Raw genomic sequence first — 20,048 nt, 5'->3', positions numbered from 1 at the left:
TATAAAATATTTTATTTCAGTCTGTAATTAAGAATACACTAATTGGAAATTAATGGAATTATAAAGAAATCGATTATTTCTCGATTTATTTATTGAGCAATCGTATCGTGCTATTTAGATTTGATAAATAAAAATAAAGAAACTAAATAAAATTCACACTAAAATGCGGATACATTTTTATGTACAGATTGTAACAAAAATATTTTAATACAAAAATTAGAAAGTTATTTTTGCATGCATTGTATTTACAAAAATATATCTTATGTTTTATGTTACAAAACACAATTTAGCTTTACATTTATTTTATTTGATAATACATTTTCGTACATTCAAAAGTCGACAATTCGAAAATTCAAATCATTATTCGCATTCGAATCAAAGTCACTGGAAGAAAAAAGTAAACTTCATTTAAATTATTCAAGTCATAAATTAAAATCATATTTTTATTTAACAAAAATAAAAACATAAAAATCATTTTTCGTCCAGTCAGTTCGTTGACAAATCCATCGATTTACAAAGTAGTCTAGGGGGCCTATTCTATCGTATATACACCTCAGTCATTATATTAGGAACATAGTATGTTACACATACAGCATAATTTCCGCCAGATTTCAAATGTCCATTTTTACACAAGTATTATACACCGCTATACATGAGTGCCTTGAGTCGGCTGACTGCCATTACCTGTGAAAAATTACGACAATTAGCTTAAGTGATATTGAGAAAAAACCGCTCTATTAAAACAGAGAAGATCATTTATTATTTTTAATACGAGATACAAATTGGGCGAGATATTTTATGTAACTAGTCTTTTCCGGCGCGCAGCTAAGTAAAATTGTTTTTAATAAAAAACACGACTTGGCTTTTTAACATAATGTACTTTTTTAAACGACATTATGATACTTTTAGTGAAGTGGCTTGGCGGTAAATCTTTGTATAACGTTTTTACGAAATATTATGGCTACAAAAATGGCTATTTTTACATATTTATTATTTTTTTAGCAAATTTTATGAAAAATGAGTTTTAAGTAAGCAATTTCATTAAAACATAACTACGTGTTTTAATGAAATTATGTCTGTAAATATTTGGTTTAGATAACATTGAGTATATTAGAATCAGAATCAGAATCAGAATAATTTTATTTGTAAAACATAGGATATTTACATACAGGTGTTAGGAGGTATTATGTGCGCTATGTCTTGCCGTGAAGGCGTACAAATATTATTTAATAACTAAGTTTATAATTAGGTACAATAAGTGCAGAGACCATCAGAAAAAAAATCAAAATTAAACATATCTGTACAAACTAAAAAATATAACAGTGTTATTATTTTAAAATAACATTATTTAAAAAAGCTATATTGTATTGTAATTTATTTTTCAAGAGAATACATATTTTTAATAAATACCTGCTTCAATTGAAATTCACCACATTATCAAGAACTAAACAAAAAACATTTCTGAATACTGAAACACAAGTCTGAAAAACAGAGCAACATCGCACACAAACTTGCTAAGTTGCTACCCAATAAATAATTCAAGATTGTGAATGCAATTAGATTTATGCGACTTTGCGAAGCAATTGTGGGCAAATCGATCGCAATTTAAGCTTAGTTCAAAATACAAGCGATTCAGTTGAATTAAGCTCGAAACTTGTCAATACAACTTTGCAGACTGTTTTAATACAGTGTATGTTAATGTGTTTGCTTGAAAGTTTGTTTGCTTTGTTAGAGTTTCGTGTTTTTGTGCTTTGTATAGACTGGTTTTGGTAGTAAACTTGAAAAAATCGTAAAGAGATGATTAAATTAAGCTATGGTAGAACTTTATAGTTAAATAATCTAACGTCTATATTAAATGGGAAAATTTTAACCATGCGATTTAATAGATAGAGATAATAAGGATGAAATTATAATAACAAAGTAAAAAAGGGTGTTTTTAAACTCCGACATAAAATGGATATCAATTCTGTGCTCAGTCTATGAAAAAAATGAATTTTATCGTGCATAAATTAAGAAATTACTATTTTGCTAAACTAATTACAACTCTTATTTCGGTTCTTTGACAGTGGGTTCTATTAAAGGTAACACAAAAAAAAGGTTTTTTTTAAGGTAACGCATTCTCTATAAGGAATACTGCTTACCCTTACAACAGCGTGATGTCTTTATTTACCTGGAGGTAAAACGACAGAACTTCTGATGGCCGAGTATGGCGGCGGGGCGGGCGTCGCCGCGGGCTTAGCCGTGTGCACTTGGCTGTTGTAGCCTGAATTAAAGAAACAAAAATTAATTAATTTATATTTAAACAAAGAATAAAATTCGAGCAATTATTTTTTTATTTTTTATTTAAATTAATATTCTTGTAGCTGAAATAAAATAAAATCTATTTTTTAATTTTATACAAATGTTTTAACAAAATTTATGATTGTGTAATTTATTATTACGTTATTTAAAATAAAAATCTAAGTTTTTGAAACTTAAAATAAAATAAAAGCTAATTTATAAATTTTAATTTTAGATAAATGTTTTAACAAAATTTGCTACTGTGAAATGTTTCAGAATGATATTTTTGTAGAATTTGTTATACTTTTTAAATTAAAGTTTGAACTTTTCTTTTAAAAGTAAAAAAAGTCGATGTTTCTCAATTTTTAGTAACTTACCAATATTACTGTTCCTTAGGTACGGGTTACCGTACGTAGCTGAGTACCTCAGGTCCACATTGGGTTGGGGTTTGATGCTCGGCTGGGCGTATATAGGAGTTGGAGGTCCTGTACAAATACAATTCGAATTAAAAAAAATATGTAGTAAAATATTAGTAAGACAGCAAAATACACCTAAACCTAATTTTTAAGCAAATTAGCCTAAATTTTGCAAAGAAGAATTTATAAAATGCAAAAAGCACAGGTTCCACCGAGATTTGAACTCGGATCGCTGGATTCAGAGTCCAGAGTGCTAACCGTTACACCATGGAACCGCTGTAGAACGGTGACTAATAAGGGACCAGTTTAAAACGACAGTAAAAACAGACTTTCAAAAGTTATAGATGTACCATGTAATTTAATTAATAAAGGTTTCTGAGGCATTTGAAATTGTTTGACGGAATCATTTGCAACCTCTTTTTAAGACTTCGAGCTAAAATGAGCAATCTAGTACGAAATGAGACACAAAAATATAGAAGTTCAAAGTTTCATAGAAATGAATGCCTGACAAACTGTTCAAACCAACATGTTTCAGTCATTCAAAAACATAACCTGTCAAACGTTTGATCTACTCGAGAACCGTCTCGTCTATAACGTCACGGCGAAATGTCACGTTGACATCGGAGTGCCAAAACAAAACACTATTGTGTACAACATACAACATACAAGGGCTTATATTGCCAGTCACTTAGAATGCAATACTACATTCTAGTCTAATATACAAAATAACTGTATGATAATGTTAGATACCATACACCTCCGAAACGACTTGACCGATTTTGATGAAACGCATATTTAGTAGGTCTGAAAATTGGCTATCTATTTTCCATATCCCTTAGTGTGACGGGTTTTAAATCGGTAATGCTTGTTTTAAAATCGTATGTATTATTTCTTTCTACGCCAGAAAATCTTTTGAAATAATTAGTATGGTAAAACAACGCTTACTAGTTCAGCTATTTAGTAATATAAAATAATAAACACAAAACAACTAGTCGCCATGTCATTTACTTTCAACTTGCACTCACCATCTCCAACAGGAAGACCCAAATTATTAATAGCATCCGTCTCATCCAAACTTTTGTTCGTTCGTTGTAATGTGTTGTTTTGCGATCCATTGCCGGCTGACAACGGTAGAGTCGACGCTGTGTCGATGCTGCGCGTCAATGATCCTTGCAGAGACCTGTTAGGAGAGATTGTCGTTTAGTGAATGGGGTTTTTGGTAGGTGTCGTCTGTTATCAAGCATTTACAAAGGATTGTCTGGTTTAGTGTTTAGAACTCGGGTTTAGAATGCATTTTAACGACCGTGTTTTCTTGTTAGTCCTGTAGTTTAAGGAGGAGAGATAAATATGAATGTGTTTTGTTTAAGTAAAGAATTTTAGTATAGAGTTTTTATAAGAGCATAATGGGTCATAATTTCAGTATGTAGAGTAATGCTGTCACTTTGTTTTAAATAATTACATGAAGAAGTATGTAATAGTTCTTCATCTACTTCGAATTCAATAAAATGAGCAATTTTATCACATTTTCAATTTTTAAAGTTTTCAACATGGCCTCTGTGTATTGGAACTGTTTCCCCGTGTACACCTTTAAAAGGACTAGGTCTCTTCCCAATTATTTCAACATTAATATACTTTGCCAAACTAAATATAAGCACATACATATGTAATAAACCAAAAAAACTTTCAGAAAATGAAAATTCTTGCTTTACATCACAATTTTGCTAGCCTAGCAAAAAAACTTAGCCTAAAGATATCTACAACAACTTTCTAAAATTTTAAATAAAAAAGTCAGCGTTAAAAAAAGTTGTTCATTGCTCTTAATAATAAATATTTCATGTACTCACCTAGAAGGGGGTTCGAGAGGGGGTGACTGTACTCGCAGGTGGGGAGGGGGGGCGTACCCCTGTGGATAGTCGTAGACGAAGCCCGCGGGGCTCTGCGATCAAATAATACCACCTTTATTTTACCGCAGTTAAGGAGGTAGGAAGATCAGAAGGTTCATCATTAAACATTTAATTTGGTGTTACGGAGTGTTTCACAAACATTCAAGTCGCATGCACAGAGATAGTCAGATTCAGGACAATGATTCGTGGTCTCTTGGATCACACTTAAAAGTAACTTTTTTCTCGTTTTTTATTGCGAGTTTTAGCTTTACCCAAGTCTCTAGGAATATTCAGTAAAACTATAATATATAAACTGAAGTGAGCGGCTGACTGTCTGACACTTAATCAATCTGATGGCACACTATAACTAGATGGTGTAAAAGTATAACTTATAGTCTAAGAGACTCTAACAGTGTGAAAGAAAAACATTTTTTTATAATTATTTGGTTAATACCAAATAATTATAAAAAATAGGCTTTCTTTGAGCTGTGATCTTTTCTTCACATTCTTCCTTTTAGCGAAGCGACAACTGACATTACGACATAGTGATAATTCCGAAGGTGTATTTCGCATATTGTTCGAGGCATACCTTCTGCCTATTTCTTTATAGTGACACACAATAGCTATTACTCCAGATAAGTTGTGAATGTCAAATTGGTTTCTTTTATTCTATTGTAGTTTCGTTCTTAATTCCAAGTTGTGAAAATAAGTCGAGTGCCTAAGAAATATAATGGATAAGATTTATTTTTTGTGATTTTCAACTCGGAGCCTTTAAGAAAGGCTCCGAGTTAAGGATCATGATTTTGTTATCACTATTTTATTGTTAGTATTTTATTTTGCTTTGTAAGTTGGATAAATGGTTACGATTTTTCTGGAAACATTTTTATTTTTCATACTATTTGCTACCTATGTGAAAAAGTTACTTTTTGCTTTTGACTCATATTAACAGGATTTGGATTTAAAAAATATTTTGATCTTTTCAGAATACTCAAAAGGACCAAAAAATATTTAACAACATGTTTTTATCATTTTTAAACAAAATATAAAACAATATTTTTTTTTCACTGAAAATGAGTTTTAGGAAAATTAAAACCTGCACATTTTCCTTTTAAATCATTCCAAAAATTTAAAACTGTTATAATTTGACATACATCCAGATTCAAAAACCAACATACCTTGTAATAGGGGTCACTATACGTAGGGTCGGAGTAGTCATTGCTGTACCGGAACTGCATCAGAGGGTCGTCGTGTCGCATGTTGGGCAAGGCAACTGGACCAGCTAGTGGCAGACCGGCGTGCAGCTTGCTGTCTGATCGATCAGAGCTTGTGTAGTCCTAGGAGAGAAAATGGGTCTTAGTATTTGAGTATGGGAAAGTTTTTGGTAGAAATTTAGTGAAGAATAACTGATTTACGATGTGGTTTGGCAAGAAATGTCTAAAATATACAATTATCTGTGAGAAAAGCTATGTACTAAATTATAAAAAAGAATTGGTCCTTCAGCTAATCGGCATTTTATAAAAATATTATTAGACTATTCTATTTATTCTTTAGAAAATAATGAACTGGGCTTGCCTAAATACGTGCTACTCTTGACCTTGGCTAGGTATTTTCCTATGATAAATCTTGATCTGCCTAGTGGTTCAGATCTTTTCTAATGAAAAAAGCAATTTGCTAGAATGCGGAATTGAAATACATGGCTACATTGCATAATCAACAATGCTATAATCAGATAAAATTATGACAACTTGTGTTTGACACATAAAAATTGACTTCTTTGAGACGTCTCTTCTATTTCACTTACCAATTCATAGCTCCCATCACTCTGAGGCAGCTGAAGTTTCAGATCGCTGATATTTGAACTCCTATCACTCTCTTTATACACATCTCCTGTGACTGTGACGTCAGGTTTCTCATTCATCTGACCCTTCTTCCGCCTTCTCCTGTGGCAGACTACCACCAGGATAATGAAGGCGGAGAAGATGATGATGCCTGATGTTACTCCGATGAGGATGATGTAGAGGGGCAGGGTTTCTGGTAAAGAAAATTTTGGTATTATTTTGAGATCTATTTGTTTCATGTTTCGAGGTTTACGAGGTAGAAATTGGAATATTTGATGAAAACCTGATGAGTAGAATAGTTTAAAGTATGACCTGAAATTTTAATAACTGATTTGGTTAATTTCAACTCCAACTCCAAGCGAGTTCTTCAAAAATAATATATATTTATTTTCAAGAATAAAACTACCCAACTGCGTGACTAGTAACGTGAAGAAACTATGACTGTTACCATTATTACTGTTACAGAAGTTATTACGACACAAAAATATATTAATGCGCATCTTATTACTTAAATTGCAACCTCTCATTTTAACAAAACCCAATTTTAATAGAAAGAACTACTCACTCAAAGGCTTCAGCGTAATCGCAGCGTTAGCATTTCCATACTCATTAGTGACACTACAGTTATAGCGACCGTAGTGTTTCGACTGACTGGCTCTGATCACCAGGCTTGACTTCACCACACCATCTGGCAGTACCTCTTCTAACGTCGCGTAATCCTGGAAGAAAGAATCCGATTAGAAACGTCTTTTTTATGTGAGCAACGGTTTATTTAAGAATTTCTGAGTTCTGATTTTGAAATCTTTGTAGAACAGAATATTAATTTACTTAGTTACGCGGCTTCGCCTGCTTGGAATATTGCTATAAAGCATAATAGTGTTTTTTTCCATTTGATTAAAACCAAACCTATGTTACTTTAAAGCCCTCAAAAAACTTGTGTGCAAAGTTTGATAACAATCGGTTCAGTATTTTGCGCGTGAAAGCGTAACAAATAAACTTACATTCACATTTACATATTACTAGGATAAGTAGGTTTAAGTAATTGTCACTATATTATTATTATACAGTACTAGCAGTTGCCCGCGACTTCCTCCGCGTGGTTAGAAGATTATGACACCTTGGGTTACAATATCGCAATTTTATTACGGAACCCCAATATTTTTGAAATTAATTATAGCTTATGTTCAGCGGAAATAATGTAGCTTCTCAACTGTGAAAGAAATTTTTCAAATCGGTCCAGTAGTTTTGAAGCCTATTCGTGTCAAACAAACAAATCTATCCTCTTTATAATATTAGTATAGAAAGAATAGCTTATTATAACTTACCGGATCCTGGATGACGCTGATCTCCCGACCTTCGAAGTACCACCTGATGTCATCAGGTTTAGGCACAGACTGCGCAGCGCATTCTATTCGAACACTCTCCCCTTCCATCCCGAATTGAGTCCTATTGGAGAGAATCTTTGGAGCACCTAAAGGGGCAAATCGATAAAATTAACAAAAATATCATGGTAAATATAAATGGTTTTTGAATTGACTGGAATAGCCCAGTGGTATAGTCCACCAGGCCAAGACGCGACGTAACAGATTACGCAGGGATCAAACCTATGTGGGAGATTGTTTTACAAAAATATTGTATCTATTTTCTATAATAAAAATAAATTAAAAAAAAACCTGCGTAAAAGTGTTTTGTGATTCAGGAATGCTTGTTCTGAGTTTTGGTGTCTCTGTGCATGTAAATTTAATGTTTGTAAAACTCCAAAAAATCAACACAAGAATTGATTGTCTTAGTCCGAGAGCCGTTATTTATGTATTTTGTGTAATTTTAAGTGTATTTTTTTCACCTGTTTTTTTATTTTGAATTATAACTTTAAAACAATCGCCAGCGCATAGGTAGATAAACTATCTTCGTGCTCAAAGACAATCAATTTATTTCAGAACTTTATAGTTTTGGAGTTTATTAAAAATACATCTTACTACGAGTATTATAGATTAATACTACAATGTCCGTCTATCACACAAAACAGTAATTTCTGCTGACAAATTGCGTTGCATGTGAGCGTCAGAAAAGAAAAAACTACTTAAAGATAATGTAAGCTTGGCATGATTGAAACTATAATAAGAAAAACATTTAAATTGAATCGCGTTCTTTAAAGAAAATAATATGGGTTTATTTCAATTACTAGACTTAGATAAAAGATATATTTTCATTGATATTTAAACTAAATTAAACTTTTTATTCCATTGGTATTTTACTACAGATTTTCCTGCATTTAAATATTTCAAGGGTTATTCACATGATTTTTCATCAAAATCAAAGATTTTCTTTAATCCCTCTAAAATTCTGGGAAATGGTATAACATCATTTATTTATGTACACACAGTGCAATGCAATGCAGTACGGAAAAAAAATCTTCGAGCATACCTGGTACATACATTTTTCATAGTCTCATCTCAGATCTAAGTATAGACATTTCTTTCAAAAGTCAATAGTTTTATAAACCCTGAATTCAGATGCACAAAGACTCCAAGACTCAGAACAAGTATTCGTGAATCACACAAACGGTGTCCTACGCGCAAATAGAATCCGCGACATTTCGCGCACGGTGAGTTGGGTGTGGTGACCTCAACCACTCGGCTATCTTCAACCTCTCGGGTTCCATACCAGTTTATCAAGGTCTTAATCGAAACTTTAGCACTCTTACGCACTTGTGGTTAGCCGCACTGCTTGTCTGGATGCTTTTGCATTTATTATGCTGCCTACGGCATCTGGTTTTACCCGTAATTAACCAGAGCTACTATTTTTTTGGCTTTACCCTATTTTTGGCCACTTGCGTAATACTTACTCTTGATAAAAATGATGGCTTCGCTCTCGATCTCAGGATATCCTTCCTCGATGACCTTGCAGATGTATCTGCCAGCTGTCTCCCTACTCACGTAGACCTTCAAGTTCGGAGCCTTTCCTTTGACCTGCTGGAAAATATGACACGTTCACGTAACACTGACTTTTTACATTTTAATGTATGGGCGAAATTATCCTGATACTGTTTTTGCTTTCCATAGCAACTGGCAATTTTTGATTATGGATAGTTAAATTTTGAATAATGTTTGATATTAAAAAATTGTCTTTAGAGTTACGGTCAAGGATAGCTTTATTTTCATAGCATAAAGTAAGAATAAAACATCTACGCAAGTAAAACCGCGGGCAGAAGCTAGTATTAAAATTATTATGAATCGCATTATAATGCCGTTCAAAAACAATAGTACAACAGATGATAGGAACACAAACATAACTGTTTTGAAGTAAAATGTTATGTTATAAGTAATCAAGGCTATTTTAATTGTGATGCATACAAAGTTACGCAAATCAAAAACCTGAAAATTTTGGTCTAGAAACAGCTCGTCAGAAATAAAAATTTTCGGATGTCAGTCATTTTTACTTGCGTACTAACCAAATAACGAAAAATTCTAATGAAGTATCCTTCTAGCCCACACAAAAGCCCAATTCTAATAAATCTTGACATGGAACTGTCCAGATCGACCATAAGACCTTCATCATGGTATTCACTTACCCCTATCCGCCCTGGTTCGTGGAACAGCCACCTGATCTCCGGCTGAGGCTGTCCATCCACATCACAGCTCAGGATCACGCTTGAGCCTAAATCTGTCTCCACATTCTGAGGCCGTGTCCGAAATGTTGGAGGGTCTAAATAACAAAATTGAAAAAGACGACGTTTATTAACATAGAGTATGTTAAACAAGCAATAGTGAACAATATATTGTAAATTTCGTGACTTTAGAAATTGAGCCCTTAAGGTAGAGAAAGAAATAAATAAAAAAAAAACATGTATAAAATATTTTTAGGGACTTTCTGAAGTAAAAGAAGCATTACGTACAAATAATTTTAAGGTCACATTAATTAAGTTTTGAAAAACATTAAGACATATTGCTAAGGTGGTCAAAACTGGAACGAAAATGGTTTTACTATGTAGATACAGACATTTTCAAAAAAATTGATAAATTTCTTATTTGCGAAAATTTCCAAGGCCCATTCCTACGGAAAAACACCAAACTTTTCACCCACCATTACAAACTCAATGATTTCTGTTAGCACTAACCCAAAAAACCGCAGCAAATACATTAACGACATATTTTCCTAACGCGTCATGGTCCCGTTTGTAGGAATAGCCACAATGTTTACTGATGATACAACATCTATCGCCCACGGCTGTGACGTCACACATGAATCAGATTTGTTTGTTGAATATTCAACTGCTGTATATCAGAGTAGTGTGCACAAAAGATAAGGATTAAACTGGGAGATGCTGGGATTCTAGTGCTTTCTAGAAGATAATTTTTCGACTTTAATCTAAGTAACTCAGAATGGATTAAAGGCACCGACTTAACTATGTAAGTTTTGTGATTTGAACAGAACGCTCAAGATCTCGTATCCGATTTTTTTTTGCTGATATTTCGATTGCTTTATTTTATTTTAGGTAAGCTTTTTTATGAACAACTTTTCTTCATTACAATCTATCTCAAATCAATACTGGTATTTTAATATTACCCAGAACGTGAAGATTGATTACCTAATACTATAGGTTTTTTAGCACAACTGCCTATCTGATCTTCACTGTCTACTACATTGGTATCACCTTATCTAACCAATGAAACAAAATCAAATATATTGCTGTGCCCGACAGGTTCGATAATGGTTCTGTTTTGCATTATTTCTAAATCAAAGATCATAAAGTTTTTTGTCACTTTTATACTTACATGTAACCTGCAGAGTGGTATTCCCTTCTCCTTTCCCCACGGAGTTGCTGACTTCACACCTGACAACCCCATTGTGATGCTTCCGAGATACATTGAAGATGATCTGAAACAAAATGGCGGTGTTGACCTTGGCGAAAAATATGAAGACACGACTAAAATATTAGAACATTTGACTACAATAAGCTGGTCGGATCGGAAACCAAGCTATCGTTCAGGGGATTGCGAAAGACCCAGAAGACTTTTGCGCTTCTTGAAGGAGTTACGGTGGCTGGACTAATAGCCTCGCAAAACCAGCTTACGCACAATGGGGTAATCTAAAGCCTCCTTGCGGAAAAAAAGAACCAAGTATGACTGGTCTGTTGGTCTAGTGGCAAGTGGAACTGACTGCTATACCGCAGGTCTTGAGTTCGATTCTCACACAGGACAAATGTTTGTGTGATGATCAATATCATTTTTTCTGTGTTTGGGTGAAATTTATCCATATTATGTATGTATTTAGGAAAATATAAGTATGTTTATCAGTTGTCTAGTATTTACAATACAAGCTTTGCTCAGTTTGAAACTAGATGGCGTTGTATGAAAATTGTTAACTGTTTGTACTGCATTTGTCGTTGACTTCTATTGCCACGTGCATGCACAACTCACGTTTAATTATAAAAAAAAACTAGTTGAAACCTTAAAAAATCATTCAAGTTTTCTTCGCCCTAACAAACGATTACTTAAGATAAACTAAATTAAGTTGTTAATAAGCAACCGAGCCTTTCACGTAAAGGGTCAGCGGTAAGAAAAAGACTAACAACATCAAAAATAAACTCTAAATTCAAAGTCATAAAGTCTAAAATTAATCGTGCATTACATTCTGCTTACGTATGCTCAAGATAACGTGAAAATAAACACTCAAAGAATAAAAAGATTCTATTTTTGTTTCAATAAAGTGTAAAATTGATTAACCGCTGATCTAGTCTAATTGATATTCAATTTCGCACTTACGGCTTTAGAAATAAAGTTTACATTGTAATGCAGTGTTTCTCGTCCTGCATTGGCCTTAAGCAATTCAACTGAATTTCACGAACCGACGCAACTCGCTCATGTAAAATGCGTTATGCTGAAAAATTTACTGTTTGCCTGCAGTCATAAGCCGGAATGAATGTTTGTTTATATTATGAACATTGCATGAACAAACACATTAATTTCGGTGAAATTGTATTTGCCTACAGAGAATGTCTGAAGAAGATTAAATGTGCAATATCTGTGATTTATTAATTAATTAATGGAATATACTTGGTAGTAATTTTATTATGCGATTAAAGGATGTACGGATAGAAAATGTTTCCGCAAAATAACATGAGTTTTTAGAGGTTTTTCTAGGCCCTATTACTTAGACTCCGCTGTATGTCCGACCGCCTGTCACCAGACCGTATCTCATGAACTAGGATAGATAGGAAGTTGAAATTTTTACACATGCATAAACAACATTCAAGTTAAGCTAAGGTCGATACACGCATAAATTTGATGGGTGACCATTCCTTGAAGATTTAATTTATTCGTGTGGAACCCTAAATATTGCGACTTCAACTCGAACTTGTTAGAATTTTTTGGGGACTTCATTATCATGCACATCATATCCTCAAAATGGGCAAGGATACTAACAAACCAACAAAATTATTTCATAACATTACATAGTCATACAAAACCACTAATTCCATACATTAATATGTACGCAAAGGTTATCCCGGGCACAATGTGTGTCGGACATTTATTGCGGAATCTCTTCAACAGTGCAGTGTAAATCGTGTGACATTAATGTCACAATTTGTCTGCGAGATTCAGCTTGAGCTTGTTAGGGTAGAGATTATCAGGAAATTAATAACTGGACTGTTGAAACGGATTTTTGTTGAATATTGTTTCTGTTTTTAAAACTTAGAATCCTTATTTTTTTATTGTAACTATCGGTTTGCTCACGCATATTTATTGGGGTAGCCCGACTAGTTTCGGACCCAACCGGAGTCCTTGATCATGAGCTGACGCGGCGGGATCGCGAGTAGAACTCCGGTTGGGTCCGAAACTAGTCGGGCTACTCCGATAAATACGCGTGAGTAAACCGTTACATTATTTAATAACTTAGAATCCTATTAGTATTATAAACGCGAAAGTTTTTATTTATGGACGTTTGTGACTCTTTCCCTCAAAAACCATTGAACTGATTAAGACGAAATTTGCATACATACATATTATTTAGAAATATTGAAAATGCAATGTTTTCAGAAAAGAAAGCTGCAAATGCTGCAAAAGTAATCTGAAGAATTGTTAATCTTATCATCACCGTCTCGGCAAAAAACTATCAGCCTGTGCCAATTAACCTCATAATACTGAGAATTCGCACAAATAGTCTGAAAACAAATCTTCATTCCTCACAAAGATCTCCAAAAAACAATCATAACTCACCATTTCATCAGTATAATCTCCAATCACGGGGTTATTGTTTATATACCAGCGGTACACTTGAGCTGGTGGGTTGGCATCCACATCACACCTGACCCTCAGTTCTGAACCCTCGGGTATCTTGTCCGGGTTGACCCCAGAGCTTATTGTCACATTCACCTTCGGCATGTATTTCACCTGGAAAGATAGGTTGGTTAGGTATTGGGGATACGATTTGGTAAAGCAAGATATACCTAGCTCGTTGCTATCGCTCTTTTCTCTCCATCCGTTTTTGTGACGTGGGTAGTTCTATTTTGAATCAATAAATTTAGATTTAGATTTTTTTTTAATGATGCCATGGTGGCCTTATAGACCGCAGTAAAGATAAGTTTTCAATAACTTTATGGTCGAATAGAATATGGAATATGAAAAAAATAACAGACCAAACTGATATGATCAATAACTGTGACCTAGCAACTTACTTTATCAAAATAAATTCACCGTCTAACATTTATCATATATACCTGACTATTTAAACCCACAATTCAAATACATATTATAAAAATACATTGTGGGTTTAACATGACCTTCCTTACTTAACATCCTACGAAATTCATTTAAAATTTTCAATTCAAATCAGTACTTCCAAGTTAAAATTATAAGTATATGTGCAAACTAGAAACCAGAAATGAGGTTGTAAACTAAAAAAATAGTTTTTACTTACACCAAAACAGTTCAGCACAAAAGTAACCCTGACGCCTGTGCTAAACTTAAAGCCTGTTTTACAGGAGCCAGTGTCTTCGCCCGTTTCGGTTATAATATTTATGTCTTGGACTATTTAAAAATAAATTTCTCCACTCATCCTTACCTCTATATGAACTGTGGCCATCCTCGGTGCTCTGTCGGCTGTGTTCTGGGCTTGGCAGGTGATCGTCTGGTTGTGGTGACCCTTCGTGGGGGTTAACCGCAGGACCGACCTGGGATCGACAGGGGAACATGTATTTGGGTGAAGATGGGGTGTTTAGTGAAACAGATGTGATTTCACTTAAGACGTTTGAATGGTATGAGATCTTTGTTGAAGATCTTTTGTGGGATATAATTAAAGGTTTACTTATAAAGTCATGCAATTTAATTATAATAAATATAATTATTTTTATATAAGCTATGAGTCATTTTATACTTGTTTCCTACAAAATGAATGAGCTTTTTTGTACCAGTAATGTTTTTTTTTTAATTTTGAAAGACCACCCGCTAATATTCGTAATGACACATGCCATGATGAAAAAAATTTAAGTGGGGACCTAGCCTTTGTCCAGTTGTAGGTAGTTTTAATAATAGAGACAATATTATATTACTCTCGTCAAAATATTACAAACCTCGTTTTATATTTCAGGCCATCAGGAAGAAGTTCTACTGAACTTTTGACAGGCTTCTTGATAACAGCTTGGTTCCCGTCTAACCAGGTAATCTAAATTAGAGAAAAATATTAAAAATCATCTAAAAGTGGACAAAAAAGTTGGCGCTTCAGGTTACCGACAGAATGCAATCAGATAACAAACTTCTAGCATTAAATTTTGAAACAATTTTTAAGGTTGGGCAAAAAAAGTCCTTATTTTTTTTATATAAAAAATACTTCAACGCAATCACAATAGGAGTCCGGAAAGACAGCAGTTGACAACACGGATCATAAATCCTTGATCTTATCCAAATGTTAAAAATCCATTGTTGTTCTCCAAACCTCCAATTCAAGCATTTTTCTCAATTTATCAAAACTTTCGTTATACTTAATATTAACACACATACCTCAGCCGCTGGTTTTCCACCAGAAGACACGCATTCGATCTCCACTGGCTGGTCTTCCGTCGCATCTATGAATGCTCCCCGTAAGATACGAGGGGGAGCTGGTGCTACCAGCACTGTTAATTGGGCATACCGAGATCGGATCGGTGGTTCACCTGGAACAAGGAATAATTTAAGTAACCATCGAAAAAATTACGATAATTTTTCATTTGGAACTAAAACGTACATTCTACTTCAAATATAGGCTACTGAGCTTAACTTGATACATTTTATGGATCCAAATGACAGCTATTTTACGTTAAATGAAAACAGAAACAACAAAATCGGTTCATCCAATCCGAAATCAAGAAACAAACATAAAAAATACCAAAGAATTGGGAACCACCTTTTTGCATAAGGAGAAAAATAAATTATGAAGCCAAAAAGAGTTGCTCTTTTTTTTTCCTTGCCTATGCTTAACGTAAAGCTTGTCATCAGAGTTTGAAAGCTGCGCCAAAGGCCCCTGATGTGCTGCTTTCCTCACGATATTTTAATTCACCGTTTTAAGCAAGTGATAATTACCATACTTTACTTTTTTACACTTTAGGAATTCGAAAAAATATCAGTACTTGTTGCTATGAGCATTGTATTGTCATATTATTATTTGTAAAATAGGAAACATTCCTACTCCAAATAAGATAGACTAGGCACAGAATAGGATATACAGATTAAATATTAAAAAGGTCAGCTTTTCATTTATTTTTTTTGACGCACGAACTTATTGAATGTAGATAAAAATATTGAATTCATTTTTATCACAAAACTTTACTTTGACAAACTTTGATCATTCAGCTTTTCAAATAAGTTAAATACTTCTTTTAACCTTCAACAAAACGTATCTAGAATACCACTGTAATAAGTTCTAATAACTATTCCTGATAAAAAAGACAATTCTTTATCTTCGGTCATAAATTTTGATTCATTCAGACATTACCTGCGGGCTTCCAATAAGAAAACCAATTACATTTGCCTTCGAAACTTCGATAAATTGTTTGTGTGTCTATACTTTTTATGGCTTAACTACTGAATCGATATTGATGAGGCTTAGTTAAGTTGAGACGAAATGAAATTTCGAAAAAGTTTTTCCGTGTCGTTTTATTATTTTTATAGATGGGATTAGGTTTTAGAAAAAGTTTTAAAACGTAGTTTTATTGTTGTTGAGATCATTTTAACATAGAAAGTCAAACAAAAATACTTGTTTTGGTATTTCATACTACAGCAGATTTTAAAACCTTTTGCATCTGAATATCTTTTTCAATTTTCAGGGTTAAAATATTTTTGCAATGACACGTATTCCAAACCTACAAGCTCCCATACTTAAAATTATTTTTAGCATTGTTCCGAACAAAAACGGATGGATCAATTCTGATTTGATATATAACAAGACGTTTCGTATTGAATATCACAAAGTCCTGGAACAATCCTCATTATTACTTTTGTTTGAAGATCTAACAATACTTTGACATGTGATTTCATATCTATACTAATATTATAAAGAGGAAAGATTTGTTTGTTTGTTTGACACGAATAGGCTTCGAAACTACTGGACCGATTTGAAAAATTGTTTCATTGTTGAGAAGCTACATTTGATTATCCCCGCTGAACATAGGCTATATTTATTTTGAAAAATATTAGGGGTCCGTAAGAAAATTGCGATAGTGAAACCAAAGGTGTAAAATCTGAAACGCTTTCTGCGTACGCTGCTAATACTATAGACAATAGAACAAAATGATGTACTACGGGTTTGCTTACCACGCGAAGTCGCGGGTAACTGCTAGTATAATATGTACTTATACGTACCTATACAATCTTGGTTAAGTGACAATAGGAAGAATGTCGAGACATGTTAAAGTCGACAATGGGAGAAACAGATGCCTATTGAAAAGTTATCAATTTAAATAAACCGAGGTTACTTCTTGGAAAGTCCTTATTTCAACTTACTTTAAAGGGGAAGGGGTTTTCAATTTGTCAGATATTTTGTTTTTTTTTAATGTTATTTTCTTGAATTTCGCTTTGAATGAACCATTTTTGTTAAATCTTCTTTCATTCAACGTGATATAGCTGGTATTTAGTCCAACAGAATTGAAAGAATCAAATTTTGGCTCAGTACTTTTGATTTAAAACCGGTTGCATTTTTCGTTGTTAAAAACATATTGTTTTTCTTATGGTAAATCATCAAGTGATTCCTCCTTCTGTTTTTTAAGCGAAAGAGAATGGACTTGACTGACTAAAACCCACTCATGTTCTTTCGGTTTATTCCCACTAGTTCCGTGGTCCAGTTCCGTGACGGAACTACTGGGAAGTTTTTTTCCCACTAGTTCCGCGGAACTACTGACACACATATTTTTGTCCCATTAGTTCCGTTATACGAAAGTACAGTTTTGTAAAAAAATCAAAATCAATTATTTAAAACAGACAAGTAACATTTTTCAAACCTTACAAAGTGCACTAGCTGACGAGAAGGAACGACGGAACAAGCTCCTCAGCACAGCGCACTGCCTCTTTTTATTACAAAAACAATATAAGGTTATCAAGAATAACAACAGTGACTGAATGAAAATCAAACTAAATCTAGTTTTTGAATGTAATTTAGCTTTTTATTTAGCCTGTAAATAAATGAATAAAAAATATTAGCGGAGTTTTTCTAAAAATAAAGGAATATTTATATCGTTATTTACTAGTTGATTTTGGTGTAGCTGAATGATGATATCGTTCTGAATGCTCGCTTTCTTCCGTTTTGTTTGTGGCTTCATGTTGTAAGCGTTTTGTATGCCACGAACAGAAAAGAAATTTGCATCAACAGTGATCTTCTTTAAAAATAAACCTATCGTTGGCAGTTTACTTTTAAACGTAGAGTTTATAGCATGATGCCAACCTTCTAGCTGATTTGTAGTTTTATGTTCGTCACCAAAAATATACCAAGACTTGATTAACTTTGGTTTCATCCAGAAACGCTTCATATACTCCATGAAATTTTGAATGTTGTCCTCATTGTCGAATATAGAACATTCAGATTCTATATATGCAAATCCATCTGAAATGTTTCTCTCGGGAAGAAAACACAATGCACAACATAATGCGACAATCCTCTTCTGATGTTTATTTGTAATTTTCAATAGTTTTGCCTTACGCCATAATTTTTTTTTAAAATGAACATAGCAGCCACTATGTTCTGCTTCCGGAAAAGTTTCGTGATATGCCTGAATTGCCGCTTCTTCAAAATCAGTGGTATTTTTTTTTGGTTGCCAATGGAGTTGTGATCTCATTAGCATAAACAAAGTTGTGTATGCTTTTTTGTTTTTTTTGTTTAACAGTGCATATACTAAAGGAACAATATTAGTCTTGGCCTCGGTGCTTCCTAAATCCCCGTGTATAGAATATAGTTGTTTAAAAGGCTTCGGACAACTTTTAAAAGTTCCGTCGCTAAAATAACTTGCTACACTTTTGAAGAGATGTTTTGCTTCAGTTGAGCAAAACACTAAAATTCTTAGGCCATCGTCTGAGTCGTTATAATCAGCCAATAAAAAATTCTTGAAAGGCGCTGGAACCTCCACTTCTGACGCTTCCTTAAAACACATCTTGCTTACCATATTTATTTTATTTCTTCGCCTATACATTGACGATTTTATTTGATTAAAAGTGGGTATTTCTCTTATAAGATCTATACCAGTATTTTTTAAAGCCGCAACAGTCTTTTTATATGTCGCAGGCACGGTATCTTCATTCAACGCAGCTTCATCTACACAATTTTTCATTACGAGAGTCATCGTAGCCTTGTTGTAGTCTGGACTACAATTTTCCTTATGAGGACTATGCTTGATGACATCGTTTCCAGCGGTGGTAGTTACTGTCCCAGAACATTTTTTTTTATGCTGAGCGCACCTCCGGAGTATTTGGCCATTGCGGTATCGCGAATGACAATAGTACTCAAACCCATCTTCTATAAGAACACGACCACGGCCGCGAGCCACTATGTCGACACTGCTAGTGCTAGGTCCGGGTATTGGTTCACACATCATCGAATATTTTTTTCCCAATATTTACCGAAAAGAATAGAGGAAATATAAGAAGTAGAGGAAAATCAATTACAGTATCTATTACAGTAGGAAAGTGACTTTGTCAATATCAAATAATGATACTCATAAAAAGAAACAAAAATATCCATACTTACGGAGGTGTATTACAAAAAGTACAAATCTGCCTAGTTTAAGGCTAAGTGGCGTGGTGTGAAAGTTATTGAATATTATATTATTAATAATTTATGTGTGTGACTGTACTTGTTATCGATACTTATTTATTAACGGAACTAATGGGACAAAATATGTGTGTCAGTAGTTCCGCGGAACTAGTGGGAAAAAAACTTCCCAGTAGTTCCGTCACGGAACTGGACCACGGAACTAGTGGGAATAAACCGTTCTTTCTTTGCATTTTGGTACCGGAGCAATGGGCATGACGACAATTTTTGAAAATGTGTTTTAAAATATTCTTAAGCATCTACTATTACTAAAAAATATAATATTTCTGTAATTTAAAAACTAATTATTGAAAAAAAATATTTTTTTTATGAAACGTTCATTTATTCGCGCCAAAACGCAG

General features: G+C 33.7%; 1 protein-coding gene and 1 non-coding gene across 4 annotated transcripts in view; both read right to left on the bottom strand.

Annotated features, from left to right (window-relative positions):
* Nucleotides 1-285: 285 nt before the first annotated feature.
* The window catches only part of LOC113505115 (irregular chiasm C-roughest protein-like), a 36,257-nt gene continuing 16,494 nt past the window's right edge, over nucleotides 286-20,048 (bottom strand). Inside the window, exons 4-19 of one of the 3 annotated variants that reach the window (XM_026887644.1) lie at nucleotides 15,417-15,568; nucleotides 14,990-15,081; nucleotides 14,482-14,590; nucleotides 13,638-13,811; nucleotides 11,193-11,295; nucleotides 9,989-10,122; nucleotides 9,263-9,389; nucleotides 7,743-7,888; nucleotides 6,983-7,136; nucleotides 6,381-6,610; nucleotides 5,755-5,913; nucleotides 4,541-4,632; nucleotides 3,722-3,876; nucleotides 2,658-2,765; nucleotides 2,142-2,263; nucleotides 286-684 (exon numbers count right to left, since the gene is read on the bottom strand). In XM_026887644.1, the coding sequence (XP_026743445.1) occupies nucleotides 2,163-2,263; nucleotides 2,658-2,765; nucleotides 3,722-3,876; nucleotides 4,541-4,632; nucleotides 5,755-5,913; nucleotides 6,381-6,610; nucleotides 6,983-7,136; nucleotides 7,743-7,888; nucleotides 9,263-9,389; nucleotides 9,989-10,122; nucleotides 11,193-11,295; nucleotides 13,638-13,811; nucleotides 14,482-14,590; nucleotides 14,990-15,081; nucleotides 15,417-15,568 (2,036 nt within the window). In that variant the 3' untranslated portion in view covers nucleotides 286-684; nucleotides 2,142-2,162. The remainder of the gene's footprint in view (nucleotides 685-2,141; nucleotides 2,264-2,657; nucleotides 2,766-3,721; nucleotides 3,877-4,540; nucleotides 4,633-5,754; nucleotides 5,914-6,380; nucleotides 6,611-6,982; nucleotides 7,137-7,742; nucleotides 7,889-9,262; nucleotides 9,390-9,988; nucleotides 10,123-11,192; nucleotides 11,296-13,637; nucleotides 13,812-14,481; nucleotides 14,591-14,989; nucleotides 15,082-15,416; nucleotides 15,569-20,048) is intronic. The other 2 variants (XM_026887642.1, XM_026887643.1) reach the window with 2 other exon arrangements.
* Trnaq-cug lies at nucleotides 2,900-2,971 on the bottom strand. The gene has a single exon. It is a non-coding gene; the product is annotated as a tRNA-Gln (tRNA).

Source organism: Trichoplusia ni, chromosome 24 (assembly GCF_003590095.1).
Source record: "Trichoplusia ni isolate ovarian cell line Hi5 chromosome 24, tn1, whole genome shotgun sequence".
Lineage (NCBI taxonomy): Eukaryota > Metazoa > Arthropoda > Insecta > Lepidoptera > Noctuidae > Trichoplusia > Trichoplusia ni.
Note: the sequence above shows the minus strand (reverse complement) of the source record. Positions and strands in the feature narration are given on the sequence as shown.